The sequence below is a fragment of the Chinchilla lanigera genome, unplaced genomic scaffold (genome assembly GCF_000276665.1).
Source record: "Chinchilla lanigera isolate Chin_1 unplaced genomic scaffold, ChiLan1.0 scaffold00016, whole genome shotgun sequence".
NCBI lineage: Eukaryota > Metazoa > Chordata > Mammalia > Rodentia > Chinchillidae > Chinchilla > Chinchilla lanigera.
In genome coordinates this window covers 8,587,257-8,602,938 of record NW_004955417.1, presented here as the reverse complement: position 1 = coordinate 8,602,938, position 15,682 = coordinate 8,587,257, and the positions used below count along the sequence as shown (strand labels likewise).

Genomic DNA, 15,682 nt, shown 5'->3' with positions numbered 1-15,682 from the left:
TTTCCTTTCCCTTTCCCTTTCCCTTTCCCTTTCCCTTTCCTTTCCCAGGGTCTCACTATGTAGTTCAGATTGGCCTTGAACTCCATATGTAGCCCAGGTTGCCCTCAAGCTCACAATGATCCTCCTGCCTCTGCCTTCTGAGTCTTGAGATTTGCACTTTATTTCTTTGAGATAGTTACAGTGGTATGGAGGATGATCTTGAAAACCTAGTTTGCTATACTATATTTCCTTAAGTTCTGTAGGCATTCAACAATTTTATCCAGCTCTCCTTGTTTTTAGCATGAAAATTACAGCCAGGCATGGTACACACACCTGTAATCACAGCACTTGGGAGGCTGATACAGGAGGATTACCAAGAGTTCAAGGCCAGACTGGGCTACGTAGTGAGTTCAAGACCAGCCTAAACTACATGGCAAGACGCTGTCTAAAAACAAACAGACAAACAACTAGGATGAAAATTTCTTTAATAAAGAGGTCTTGATTTTGTCATTTGCTTTATGGAAATTAATGTGCCTATGACAATTTGTGGATATTTCCAGTCCATCTGATTATCAAGTAGTCATGTGATTATAATGTAAGCTTTTAAGGAAAAACTTTTTATGTTTGAAATGCTTATATGCTTAAGGAGACATTGTAGCCAGGTGTGGTGGCGCACACCTGTAATCCTAGCACTTGGGATGCTGAGGCAGGAGGATTGCTGTGAGTTCAAGGCCAACCTGGGCTACACAGTGAACTCAAGACCAGCCTGGACTACATATAGTGGGAACCTGTCTCAAAATAAACAAACTAACAAATGAACAAATAAACAAACAGAGACATTGCAAAGATACTGTAGAAAATTTCTGTATATCCTTCACTAAACTGTGCAGAGCTTTTGCTAATTCAGGATTCAAAGCATTCACATGTATTTAAAGCAGTCAGATGTAACCAAATACAGTTGGCTACTTTAATTGTGCCTTTCTTTCTTTTTGATATTCTTTAGCTACATAAAATATAAGAAACTGGACTAAATTTCTTCTGACCTTCCTTCCACATTTCGTAGATAAATTAATCAGCCTGCTTGGTATTACATGTACAGATATGTAGAGAAAATTTTAGTTATGCTTGAAATTTATCGGGTTGAATAATTATATTTTATAAAAGTTCAATCAATTATTTGCTTCCTAAAGGCTTCTAAATATGTAGTTGTCATTGAGAAATCCAGAAATCTAGTAGGGAAGACATGAAGTACATATTTTAGGTATATAGGATCATATATACTTAGTTTATTTTCAAACATATATAAAACATAAAATGTTCATAGCATTTCTGCAAACATTTTATTCTGAAAGTTTCCATTCTTACATCACTTTATTTTTAACTTTCTCGAATGTTAAAGTTTGACAGCATAATAAGCACAGCCCTTACCGTGGACTTCATTTCCTTTTCTGAAGAGCCCATGCTGGATTCCATTTGACCGAGTGAATGTCTGGGAGTCCGTTCTAATAAGTTTTCCTTGCTTCCACCCTAATCAGATCTACAGATCTAACTCATTTGACAATTTTTAATGCTCAGTGAGAGTTTTAGGTCATAATTAAGTGTGAGAACTGGTTAGCTGTCGAGTAGACTCGCTATTTATAGAGAAGTGGTAGAATCAGAGCTCTGTGGAAATTACATTACCCTTATGTTCGATTTGTTAACTACCAGCCAGAGTCTTGAAAAGTATCCAATATAATTTTAGTTTCTTTAACATCATAAAGCATACCTGTAGAAAGTCCCCCAGTGAGAGAGTGCTGGCAAGAGAGTGCCTAAATTTCATACTGTTTAATGACATAAATTTGCCTTGGATTTGAGTGTACCAGGAGGCATGTAGACCAGTGACCTGTTTTTCTTGGGCTCCAGTGACGGGCCGTGGGCTTTTTGCGCATTTTCTGGAAGTGAAATGTTCATCCTTTTAACATTGCGAAGCCAAGAGCAGGGACACTGCTGGCTTGGCTGTGGGCAGGGGTATGAGGATGCTGATGGTGCTTTCCTTTTCTCCACCCCCTTCCCTCCTCTTCCTAGATGCGCATCGGGAATTCCTTCACAGGCCTGCGTCTGGATACGTGCCAGAGGAGATCTGGAAGAAAGCTGGTAAGAATTGTTTCACAACACAAGTTTGGTGTTCTAGCAGCTGTGTGCAGTTGTTAATGCAGCGATGTGAAGAATGACAAGAAAGGACTTTAGCGCTAACAACAACAATAGCGAAAACAAAAAAACAAAAAACCCACAACACAAAACAAAAAATAAAAAAAAACCCTCATTAATGTTCTTAAACCAGGCTTGATTACAACATGAAATAGTTTTTATTTTAGTAGCATCTGCTAGTGCCATTATAATTGAAAAGCTGGCACTATTTCCTTTCTAAATCTCTTTTTCAGGGGCTCTAATGGTTTCAGGCTGAAATAGGAGGTCCTAGCTTACATGCAGTTTTTCTGTAATGAAAAAGCCCCAGAGCTTTGGAAATTAAATTGCATACTTCAGCATTTTCTCTGTGTTCCTTAAAGAGATCACATCAACTCTAGTTGACTTGTTAAGGTTACAATCAACTTACAGAATTGATCTGTGTTGATCAGTGTTCAGTGATCAGAATGAAATTAAGTTTAAAGACAATTGCTAAGCTTCTCCTTTTATTTTTCATATACACTGCCTGCTTTCCGCTAAGAGGTATTTCTCTGTATTTTGTAGTAGAAGCTCTTGACCCATCTACTTGTTATTTAGGCTTAAAAGAAGCTCGGATCTGGCAGATTTGCAGTGGGACACCAGCTGAGCAAAAACCTACATAAAGCCCAACTCAGGAGATAAAGCATAAGCCTGTTTCAAGAGTTTAAGAGAGTATGAAAAACACCATGGCTTGCAGCTGCTGTATTGTCAGCTCTTAAGATAGTTTGTCTGTGTTTGAGTTGGGAAACTGGGAAATGCTATTTCTGCAATCAGATGACTACAGGGCTGGCAGCACTAAGGAAAGAGATGGAGAAAGTTTTTGTTATTGTTTTATGCAAGTAGTTTGTTTCCCTTTGGGTTTCGATTTGATTCTGCCGGGTTCTGTGAATCTTGCTGAATCTCTAGTTACTTGTTTATTTCTTTGTATAACAAAAGACAGTTTATTTGGCAAGAAAAGAGGGTAGACAACTACCTTGGGTGGTAGGGGGGCATCAGACTGGAAGCTCGTGAGCCTTTATCCCAGGCGCCTTTTATTGGGGATTAGTATCTTTTCCATTCCCCAGAAGGGAGGTTACTTGTATTTTAGCCAAGAATTTTTATATGTATTTCTAAGAAATGCTAGTTTTTATAAGAGTGATAATAAACTTCCTAATCTTGCTGGGTGTGGTAGTGCATGCCTATAATCCCAGCCCTTAGGAGGCTGAGGCAGGAAGATAGCTATGAATTCAAGGCCAGCCTGACCAACATAGTAGGTTTAAGGCCAGTTTGAACTACAAAGGAGGACCCTGTCTCAAAAAAATGAAAACAACCAAAGCTTTAAAATCTGTAGTTTTTTTAAAATTTAGTAGCTTAGGTTAAGAGCCAGAAAGCTTTCCTGTGTGTCCAGAATGCAAATTCTGTAGACCAATTCAGCTTAAATGTTGAAATGTACATGTTGTGCACCTATCTAGTACTACTGGATTTATGATAGTGGTCGTGTCATTTTTGGAAGCTGTTCAAAACATATTGGGTGTCACCTAGCTGAAAGAGTTGCTGCACCTTCCTTCTGACCATTTTTCTTGTCCCTTTTTAAGCTGTTAGTACATTTTATTCCAATAAGAAGTACAAAGAATTGTCATTTTGGACAGCAGAAAGATGACTTTTTATGTCAAAGGGAGAGGGTCTTTCTGTGTTTCCCTTGCTTACCTGTATTTAAGTTAAATTCTTATAGTTCTTAAAGGAAAATTGATAGTAAGGTCTTGTGTAATCCAAATTCCTTCTGTGCTATTATCTACTCAAGTCTTTGTTGAACTGCTATTAAGTGAGAGCAGATTTTTCTGAATATACCACCTTTGTTGGAAAGTCAACTTGAATAGCTAAGCACAAAGGAAATCCTACCATAAGTGATAAGCAATTGGAAGCAGATTCAAAACTGCACTGTGTATTTTCCACTTAATCAGTTTTTTTCCTCTACTTGACATACTATAATCTATTGAATCTACCATTATTTTTCTGTTACTGTCTGATTTGTGAATTTTGGAACCCAAACTTTAGGTTTCGGGGACTTAGAAGGTAGAGAAAGAATATTTGTTTCTGTTGGATCCATATAGTCTGTAGAAAGGCTTAAACCTCACCAAAGGAATGTTTGGAATAATTTTCTATGCATCTGTCATGTTTACTAGGTCTTCATTCTGAAATACAATTTTGTACCGTGCAGATTAAATTCATACTCTTTCCATGGTGATGTCCCTAATCATGTGCATCAGAACAGTTTGGGAAGTTTTCTGTGGTGGTTGCTAAATTTTAATCAGTATATTAAATCCGTAGTGTGTGAACGGCAGCTTTCCCTGGAAGTGTCTAGCAACTGCTTATAATACTGATCTGTATATCCTTCCTATAAGGCATTTCTGGCACTGACCATGTCAAGCAATGCACTGTGGTAAAACACCAGTGACAGAATGAAATATCTGGGGTCAGCTTGTAACAGTTTGAAGGCTTCCCCCTACCCTTGAATTCTGAAATTGGTTGTGAGCAAGACAAAAGAAACCTGTAAAGTATGCCTTTACAAGGAAAGCACTGTACAGTAGCTCTGTGGCAAAAGATAACCAAGGCATTTGAAAAATACCAAGGTGGCAGAACTCTAATAAAACTTTGTGCTATAACCAATGCATTCTTTTTTTCCCAGAAAGTTATAATTGCAAAAGCGTACACTGTGCTTGACATTTTGTCATATAGATTTTTTGCACCATTTTATTTTGAAGTTATTTTCAAACTTGGATAAAAGTTTCAAAAAACTAAAAAAATTGCTTTGTAGCTTTCTTCTAACTTCTCTCATTTTGCTATTTTTAGTATCTTTTTCCAAATTCTGTCATTTTCTTTCTCTGATCAGAGAAAGATATATATTTTATGCGCACGAGTGCACACACACACACATGCACATACACACATACACACAAATTTCTCCCCAACCATTTGAGAGTAATTTGAATAGTGTCTCTTTATATTAAACATTGTAGTGTTTATTTCCTAAAAACAGGGATATACCTACATAACCGTAGTACAGTTATCAAAACCAAGACATGAATGTTGATATTTTATGTACAGAATCTATGCAAATTTTGTTTCAATAATAAAGTTTAATAACATCTTAATGCATATTTTTAAAGAGTAGAAACCCTAAAAAATATTAAACACCACATCAGTTTTTCCTAAAAGTAGTGTTCTTTAAAACAGCAGCAATATAACATGCGTTCAGAGTTACAAAGGATATTTATAAAACTAGGAAAAAACCCAACAGAAAGATGGTTTTAAAATTGCAACTGAATGTTTTCTTCAATATATTTCTTTTCAAACGATCAGAGAATGTTTGCAGTTGGTAATAAATATTCAAGCACCTTGCAAATGTCCTACCAATTCTCTTTCCTGATCTGTATGTGCCTGTGGGATTAGAATAGGAATGCATAATTTAAATATAAATTGCCTGATTTGCATATACAATTAGTCATGCTACAGCTTTGATCGTAAGCAAAAATTATTGTCCTGTATTACCACTTAGATAGAATTTTAATTCACCTTGAATATTCAAACTAAATTAGACCCTCGCTGTATAGTTAGAAGGGCAGTACTTCCCTGGTGCCCCGAGTCATTTATGATAGGGTAATAAAGGTATCTTTGACCCCCTGGTATAGAAGGTACTGTACCTTGATTCTATCCATATTTTAAACACATACCTTGAAGCAGCCAATGAAGGCTTAATGTTTTTAGTTAATATTTCCAGTCTGGATCATTCCCTTATATTTTCATTGGTAAAATCACAGTAATCACAAACAAATGTTCTTCAGGAATAACGCTCCTGAAGTGATAGGCCACAAAAGTCATGACAGTGAATTACTGCTACAGAATTGCTGACAATCCCAAAGTAGGCTGTGCATAGATGTGGGAAATAAACCATAGGAATTTAAGAAACCGTAGGAATACGTGCATCTCTTACATTTTTAATGTACAGTAAAACACTTTTATTAGGAATCTATGTTTTTAATTAAACAGAACATTTAATTAAGGTGCTTTTTAAGTGGGTGAAACAATTAAGTGCAAACACTTGAATGAAACATGTCATAATTAGTTTTAATAGAGTGTTAATTGATACTAGGTTTGCCAAGTTAATAATTACTGCTTATTAAATTTTCAATTAATCATTGTCATTTTGCTTTGAATAAAGATGAAAATTAGATAAACTAATTCAGGGGGAGGATATTTTCCCTTGTTAATTAGAAAGTTAATTTTTAAAAATGGAAATTACTTGTTTTAGTTGTCAATCTTACGTTGTACATTAGTTGAATCTTTGCACCCTTGCTGGAGCCAAAAATAAGCGCTTATTGGACACCATGCAGACCTGCAGTCAGGGCTGACTGTTGGCTAGTGGGAGATGCTGTCTGTCTAGGGCAGCAGTTGGTTATCCAGAACCACTGGTGAAGTTGAAGGCCAACAGCTTAAGGTAGACGTTAGAGTATTAGATGTTAGAGTATATTAAAAGCCAGTCATTTGGTTTATTAAAGTATATATCTATACTACTCAGAAAGTGACTTCAGAAAACCTAAAACCAGATCATCTATTTCCTCATCAATTTTATGTATTTATGTATTTATTGACTTGTTTTTTGAGACAGGGTCTTGCTCTGCAGTTCAGGCTGGCCTTGAACTCCCTATGTTGCCAAAGCTCGTCTTGAGCTTATAGTGCTTCTCCTACCTCAGCCTCCTGTGTGTTGGGATGACAAGTGGCACCACACACTTGGCTCATCTTTTGTTTTAAAAATCTGTGTTAATTGCTGAGTTACCTTTTAACTCTTGGTTTAACTCTTTAACTCTTCGGGTGCACTTTTTTTTTACCGGAAAATAACGGTTTACACTCATTTCTTTGTGCATGTAAAGTGTGCCTCTTCCTATTTTCTGAATGCTTTGCCCAGGACTTCCTGGGTTCATGTTATCGGTGTTGGGGACCTCTTGTCTTCCTGTGTCTCAATGGCCTGGACAGATGTCTTGTGGGTAATCTTGTCCTTGAGTAGTAAGTGTTGTAAGTGTTGTAAGTGTTGTAAGTAGTAAGTAGTAAGGTCTCAGAATCGTGTATATACACTAGCTTGGTAGGAAAGTGGTAGGAATGATATATATATGTATATTTCCAGAAGTGCAAGTTGAAGAAAAATCCTTACCCCAACTCTCACTTCTTGCTTTCCTAAGTGAATCTCAAAGATTACTACTTTTTCCAGGCAGCCAGAGCTGCACAGTAATTTGGATGAGAGGTTTGCCTGCTCTGTAAGGTTCTCTCCGGGGCTGACCTGTGTCCAGGGGCTGCACTAACGCGGCTGTTCTCTGTTCCGCCCGGCCTGACCTGTCCACAGAGGAGGCCGTCAACGAGGTGAAGCGCCAGGCGATGACGGAGCTGCAGAAGGCCGTATCCGAGGCGGAGCGGAAAGCCCACGACATGATCACAACGGAGCGCGCCAAGATGGAGCGCACGGTGGCTGAGGCCAAGCGGCAGGCAGCAGAGGACGCGCTGGCCGTCATCAATCAGCAGGAGGACTCGAGCGAGGTGAGGCGGGGGCTTCCCAGGGAAGAGGGTGGTCTGCACCGCCAGTGCTCTTCAGATTCCAGGAGATCACAGATCACAGCGGATACTGGATTTTAGAGAAAGCTTTGGGGAAACAACGTCGACTAATTTGGGTTTTTTGGTTTGGTACCTGGAATCGAACTCAGGACCTTGTGCTTGCCAGGCAGGCACTTATGCCACTGAGCTATATCCCCGGCAATTTAGACTGATTTGAAAAAGTGGAGGCACCTGTGGAACTAAGAGCTAACTGCATTTTCTTTATTAAAGACCTAAAAGAAAAAGAAATTAGATTAAAAAGGGTTTTAATGTATTCAGGGAAAATAGATTAATGTGAAATTCTTACAACTTTACAGCACTACTTAAACTCACAGTTTGGCTCAGTGTGTCACATGCCTGCAGCACACACACACACACACACACACACACACACACACACACACGCGCGGTTTCCTTCTAATAGAAGGGTTCTAATGGGTTGTGGTCTCCAAAGACATATTGTGTGCCCGGATCTGATTCACTTCTTTAGTTTTTGGTCTCAGTGTCCAATTGTAAAAACATGTTTTTATGTCAACTAAATATCTCTAAAATATTTTCTGTGCATTCTGTATTTCCACATTATTTTTCATAATCATTAAGATGGTCCTGACATAACATTGCTGTCAGAAGTAATATTATTTTGTATTATTCCAGTATATTAATTCCACACATGCACTCACAAATAGCCCAAATAACTCTAGGATCTGGAAAGTAAATAACTAAAATGTAACAGAACACTTTTTGAAAAAAATGCCATATAAAATCAGAGCAGCTTAGACATGCTCCGCATTAATTAATACAGCATCACAATCATCAACCCCAAAGAAACTTTAGCTAAAAGGCTACAATTAGCTAGTCTCACAAAGCTGAACTCAAAGGCATGAACTGATAGATCAATGGTCTACTACAATACATATCTATAACTTGTGAGGGAGAGTCAGAATTTAATTTGTACCAGGCTTTTCTGGAGATGAAAGACGCTGCGGGAATCACTCAATGCCCAGAGTTTCTATTTAATGTGTAGCAGATGAATAACAAGGGGACAAAAGGAATTGATTTTCAACATTTGAAAGTTTCTCAGGAAGAGAGGGACAAAGGGAAGTTTATCTACCCTTTAACTGCTGACTTTTCCATTGTCGACCTAAACTAGACAGAAATTCAATTTTATTGGCAACTAGCAGCTGGGATATATAAGGACTCTGTGCATTTTATGTTTTTTTAGTAAAAAGATTTTATTAGCATCTTTTGTAGAGAACTTGTTAGTAACATTGTGACACACACTTATCATCCTTCAGAACAGCTTTTGCACATGAACATTTTAGGGCTATGTGTATGTTAAGAGCATTATATCAGTCACTGAATTCTAAAACCAAATGTCTAGGAAGAAACTGTGAATTAATAAGTCTTTGCATTTGGGCAGTGACATAGTGTATGCTTCCCGTGTCTACTGTATAAGCTGTGTGTCTTTATTATAAAATTTACCTGGGAAAATGTACAGTCTTGATACAACATTTTACATTATCTAAATATGGTATATTGAGTAGCCCTCAAGTCTGCAAAGCTTCCTGGGCCCCTCTGGTCCAGGAATTTCTGGGCCAGAAATTCTGGCCTCCTTGGGTGGGAACCCTGTCAGGTTAGGACCCTGTGTCCAGCTGATTTGCCAGGATGGTTCAGTACTTCTCAGAATTCTCACCTACAATGTGATATTCATGAATTTTCTTGATGATTAACCATTTGACCCCAAATAAGGCCCACATAGCATTGCGCTTTAAACACTTAAAACTCATTTCCTTAGGGGGAGGATGGTCTGGCTATGATAGTAACTGGTTGAAAAAAAATATATACATTGCATTAAATGTAGTGGCTATTGATTTTCAAACTATATTAGAAATTAATGGACCCTCTTTTTTGTGACCTACCCAGGGAAGTGGTTATATGATACATACACCTTTAAATTGCACACATCCATTTATTTGTTTATGCTCTCAACAAATTCTTGAGCTTTTATTACATATCAGAGTCAGTGCTGGCACTGAGGGTACAACAGTGACTGCTTGTGTTAGCTATGATTCACTGAGTCGAATAACTAAATTATAAGGGTCATAAAAAGTTTAACGCAAAGGCTTCTCGTACTTGAGGATGACCAGGACTGGTTAGCAGCTGTCCTCCACCCCTCCCCACCCCGTCCTCCCTTTTGCTGCCCCCTCAGGAGGTGGACATGCTTCGATCGTATGGAAAACAGAGGGTAGACAGGGAGAGAAGCTTTGGAAACCAGTGGCCCATGACGATGAGGGTTGGGCAGAGATCACTCAGACTTCAGGGTAGTGAAAGCAGGGGGCATCTCTGTTTCAGGAGAGAGATGGGGAGGAAGATAGCTCAGTGTGGTTGGTAGTGGTGACAGAGGTGGGTTAATTGGATGTGCTGTCAGGGTACCCACGAGATAGAATGGGAAGAACATGACATTTGGCCCACTGTCAGGAAAGAGAAGGAAGTCGTAGTTTTTCCTTGGACCTACTGGGCTTAGAATTCAGCTGATGTTACTTGAACCACCTTCAGAAACTTGCTGGCTTTGATCTGTCCAGGATATGTGTAGGGTGGCAGGGAAGGTGACCTTTGTTCACTGTGTGTGTCTGCACACATAAATAACACTAATAAAAAACATTTAAAATCTCAAATCAATTATTTAATCCAGCTAGACAGATACAGCTTCTCTTTGGATTGGAAAGGGTTAGTAGATCATGGAGTCTTAAACAGTTCATCCTGCCCCACGTAAAAGGCAGGACAGTGCACTGGCATCCTCTCTTCAGTACTCAGAGTGTCACCTTCGCTCTCAAGTGTCGTGCTTTGGATGATAAGTTCTGTGATCTCAACACTTAAGACCATCCGTGCTTAGCCACTGGATGGTCATATCCTCCAGAGTGACAGAGGAGTCCAAGACCTGGGGCTCAGAAGACCGAAGTGAGTTTTTGCCCCTCAGTTATCACATCAGGGGCTGATTTATTTTCTTCTTGTCAGACTGTATTTCTTGAGAAACGATGCTATTCACTTACCTTACAGGGCTGTTGAAAAAATTGTTTTACACCAGTGTTTATGTTTTCATTTATAGTGTTTCAGGAGCTAAAATTCATGACATTATTGTCTGCTCGTGTTTCCCACCGTGCTTCTTCACAGCGTATACTCTACTGAACTTTTGTGACTGGAGCCACATTCCCCTCCCTCTTTCCTTCTCTTTGTTTGAAGCCACCTCGTATTGTACACATCTAACCCCGTCTTACTCAGATCATGTGTATAACCTATGTAATCCAAGTCTATAAGAATATACGTAGCTTATGTACACCAATTATTGTTGTATCTCACCCCTGTTCAGGGACTTTAAGAAGGAACCTGAGCTTCATAATCAGAAGACTTGAGTTGTGGGCCTGTAGAGCTGTTTGTTTCTTCTGAGTTGTTTGTGTTAAGTGCATGAATCTCTTCAAACTGCTTCTGTCTGTACTTTTGCATTTATCCTTTTTCCTTCTTTCTCCTTCACATGTAAAATAGAACGGATAATGTTCACTCTGGTTAGAAAAATCAGTGGTTCTCAAAGGTTGATGGTAGAAGATCCAAAAGATCTGAAAGGAGGAGAGAAGAGTTGCAAACATTTAATTAAGGAGACCAGCAAGAAGAAAACACAGAAGTGAGAAGGAATAAATCATGGGTGTGATTTGGCCAGGGTTAGGGCACTCTGTAACGTTTCATCCAAACTTGGACCCTTTCCATAGCAGACAAGGTGCTATTGCTGGGATAGACCCCTCCTGCAAACCAGGCTGTCCTAGGCAGTGAATGACAACCCCATGGTCGGCAGAGTGATTAGGGGTCACATGAGGGCTGCTCCACCTAAGATGAAATGAGACCTACAGTGACTGTAGCCCTGTGCCATATGTGGATCAGAATTGCTTTCTGTGCAATAGCTCATTTTCTTCTCACGTTGTTGTAGAGAGTTGTCTTTTTCATTTTGCAGGTAAAAATGCTGGGTTGGGGAGTGGCTCGGCCACTTGCTCTGCATCGTGCAAACACCGTGTGTGATGTGTGTGATCTTGAACTGTTAAATTTTTTTAGTGTTCATTTCCGTTTCCTACCTGTGTACACATCCAGCTTTTCTTCAGGGAACACTGTCAGGTTACAGCAATTTGCAGTGAAACATCTATCTACAGCTTCTTTTTGAGCTCTACCGATTGTTCTAGCTGGGGTGATGGAACCAAGTAACTGGAAGTGAGCATAGAAATTGATTAATCATTGTACTGTGCCAGTAGTTAATTCTGAGTTTTAAGCACCAAAATATTGTTTCTCCCCAGATTACAACAGCCTTTACAGGTGCAAAATTGCATAGTTAGCCAAGTTGGGCTGTTTTGTGGCACTTAAACAGAAACCCTGATCAGATCTTTACACTTTATATTTTGAGAGCCTGCTAAACCCTGATGGTGTGAGCAAATCAAATTCTGCTCCTCTACTCCTAGAATTACTGGTAGCATCCCCAGTAGTGTCTCTGCAGTATGGCCTGAACTCCAGTGTCACTTGTGTAGGCATGTGTTTGCCACATAGGGACCTTAAAGTGTGATCCTGGAAAAGCCCTGACAGAAAAGTAGAATCACAGAGCATGATCTTTGACACTGTTTCAATAAGGCTTTTGTTACATTTATTAAAAAAACAGCTTTTCCCCTCTCCCCTCACCCATTGGTATGCACTGGGTGTTACAGTTTTGATCTGAAATGTCCCCCAAAGTCTCATGGTTGGAGGTGAGGCCTGGTCAGATGGGGTGGGTCGTGGAGTGAGGGTGAGCTTTAAGGCTCTGTTTTTGTCCCTGGCTCCTCTCTCCTCTCTCAGCTTCCACTTTCTGGCTGCCGTGGAATGAGCAGCTTTCCTTCAAGGCCCTTTTGCCCTTGGAGCCAGCCAACTATGTACTGAACACAGTGGGTACTGTGAGCCAGATAAACCTCTCCTCCTCTTGGTTGTGGTTTTTGGGTATACTGTCCTAACAGTGGGAAGGCTAGCACAGGAATTGGTACCAGGAGAGGGGTTGTTGCTGTCACTATACCTGACATGGTTAGACTTTTGGGATTGGTTAGTGGGAGGAGTTTAGAAAGGGAGATGCTGGCTAGAGAATAAAGTTGTTGTTTTTGTTGTTGTTGCACGTATTAAAAGCCCCATCCTTGGCATGCACTAAGGTTAGTTGTTTGATTCCATGGGTGTTCATGGCATAGTGGGCAGAGCACTGGGCTTGGGATGACCTTGAGTTGCTTACCTGTTGGAGCTTTGATAGTCTCATCTGCAAGGCCAGTATAATATTTGTAGTCAAGGTGGTTGAGAGATACATATTAGATGATTGGAAGTATTTTATTTAAAAAGTTCTCTGACAGGCCAGTCATGGTGGCACATGTCTGTAATCCCAGCACTCGGGAGGCTGAGGCAGAAGGGCTACTGTGCATTCGAGACCAGCGTAGGCTACATAGTGAGTTCAGAAATAGCTGAGCTACATTCAAGAACCTGTCTCAAAAAAAAGTTCCTGTGTGTGTGTGTATTGGAGTGGGAAAGGAGAAGGACAAGGAAAACCAGTTAAATTATTCAGGTTCTAGCAGGAAAGGCAGCGAGGAAATTTGAGTGGTAAGTGTGAGATAGGAAAGGACAGCGACTGAGGAAATGGTTCAGCAGGGAGCGGTTGCAGGACTTAAAGAGTTGGAGTTAGCAGCCATAAAGTGCCTGCAGCCCAAGGGTTGCCAGTGACTCAAGTGGATGGCGTCAGAGTCAGATCCCATGAGCGCTCACTTAGCGGAGCATCCTGGTGCAGGACTGCCCAGAGCAGGGGGCTGGAATCTGAGCGTGCAGCTGAGGAAGGAGGTGAGCGTGGAAAAACAGGGTTTGGAGTCTTTGGCTCAGAACTCACGGTTAATACCAAACCTGACAAGGAAGAGCATAGGAATGAACGACAAGATTTTTTTTTTATTATTTCCCCTCTTGACAAACACTGAGAGGAAAATGAACAAAGAGAAGAGGAAGTTATAGTATAAGAAAGAGGAGTTTTAAACGTTGGAGACCAAAATCAGGGAATGTCAACAAGGACCATTTTAAAGGAGGAGTTGGGAAATGCAGCGCAAATCTTCAGAATGTTTGAAGACTTGGGATGAAAGAAAAGTAACTAGTCAATAATGTTGTGTAAGGATAAGCAAGCTGATGTTCTGTCCCTGTTCCTCATAGCTGTCAATGCTCTTGAGGGACGGGACTTAATTTGGACTTAGGCTGAGAGCTAATTGCAAAGGGATCGGTGCAGGGTGTGGAGCTGGGACTGTATCTACACCTGCGAAGTGGTGGTGTGATTTCTCACCATGTATTCAGGAACCCCTGCCCCTCAGGCACTGAGCACAGCACTGGCATAAGCCTGAATTCTCTTGCAGTTATTTCTGTACTTTAGGCACTGTTGCTTCAGGAGCCTCAGTAACTTGCCTGTGTTTCTGGAGCCATTAAATCATGAAATTGGAGAAGAAAGATGGGTCCCAGCATAAATCTGAAGTCCGTGCCATTATTTTTTCACACACCACGATACCGTGTCTTTGGTACCTCTAATTTCCTTGCCAATCTTTGTCCACTTTTAGGAATTCCAAGTACCCTTCAAACCTCTTCTGCCTCAGTGGGACCTAGCAAAATGTCTGAAATACGTATGGCATTTTGGAGAGACTATTTGGTTCATAGGTCAAAGACCTGGGAGAATCAAATCTTGGCCATGAAATTTCCTATCTTTGTGACTTGGGGCAGGCCTTTTACTGCGAAGGTTGTTTATTGAGGCTCTTTGTTTCCTGAGCTGAGAAATGTACATGAAAGTGTTCTAAACTGTCCATTGCATTGCAAGTATAAAATGTGCTGATCCCAGTGTGAATTTAAGTCAGTGTGTTGCCTTCTGTAGAATTCTTTACATGTTGGGAGCTTTAATTATAATCGTTTTACTTAAACATATCAAGCATTGATTTGGTGTAAAGAACTAGAGAAACTTACAGTAATGCAGGAGAAAATCTTTTGTCTCTCAGAAAAAGGAATATCAACAGTATGGAGTAGAAGGGATCTATTTGGCCAGTAAGGATAGAGTGACTATTCTCTGTGTATCTAAAATAGAAAGGAAATCATTTTTGTTTTCTTGGAAGCAAAGGGCAAAGAGAATTTCTGATAGAAAACAGAGTGTCAGAAATCTCTGATATGTGGTTTTGGCATCCAAAAGTTTCACTCCATCATCTCAATGTCCATATATAGCCTTGTATGTAGAGTACTTAGCAGAGGGAAGGTTTGTGTTCAGCCTCAGATTCTTCCTCTGAGTCACAGCCCAACTTTGGTGAGCTGACTTGTTCTCATTTTTCAAATAGGGAAGAAAATATTCCTTATGCTGAAAAGGAAATAATTCTATCACAAATAAGTGAAGACTGCAAAGCACATTAATTTTGGGAATGAAATGTGCTATGAAATAGTATTTGTGAATTTTCTCCACTCTTGTGGCAGTTTCAGTCAATAGTACTACTCCTAAAAAGCCTGAAAGCCAAATGCAATTATTTAAAATTAAAAAGCTAATAAATAAAACAACTAGTAAAGTACTCCTAGCCTGAATATAAAAGAACTCATTAAAAATGTAAAATTAGATTAAGCCATTACCCCCTCTTTATGGATACATCCCAGGGTTTTAGACATAATTTGCAGTTTCTACCTTTGGAATAGCAGAAGGCTTAGACGTGTAAAAGGATCCAACCTAGAGTTTTTACAGAATCCTGTGCCTAACTCTGTCCGCAGGACTGTGAACTATGATACACTGGCTAGGCATCAGCCACTCAGGTATGGACAAGCCAATAAGAAACTCAGTGGGGGGGGG

At 39.8% G+C, this 15,682-nt stretch overlaps 1 protein-coding gene across 1 annotated transcript in view; it reads left to right on the top strand.

Annotated features, from left to right (window-relative positions):
• The window catches only part of Runx1t1 (runt-related transcription factor 1; translocated to, 1 (cyclin D-related)), a 133,913-nt gene that overhangs the window by 111,329 nt on the left and 6,902 nt on the right, over positions 1-15,682 (top strand). Inside the window, 2 exon segments of the mRNA XM_005381778.2 lie at positions 2,044-2,112; positions 7,556-7,746. Of these exon segments, the coding sequence (XP_005381835.1) occupies positions 2,044-2,112; positions 7,556-7,746 (260 nt within the window).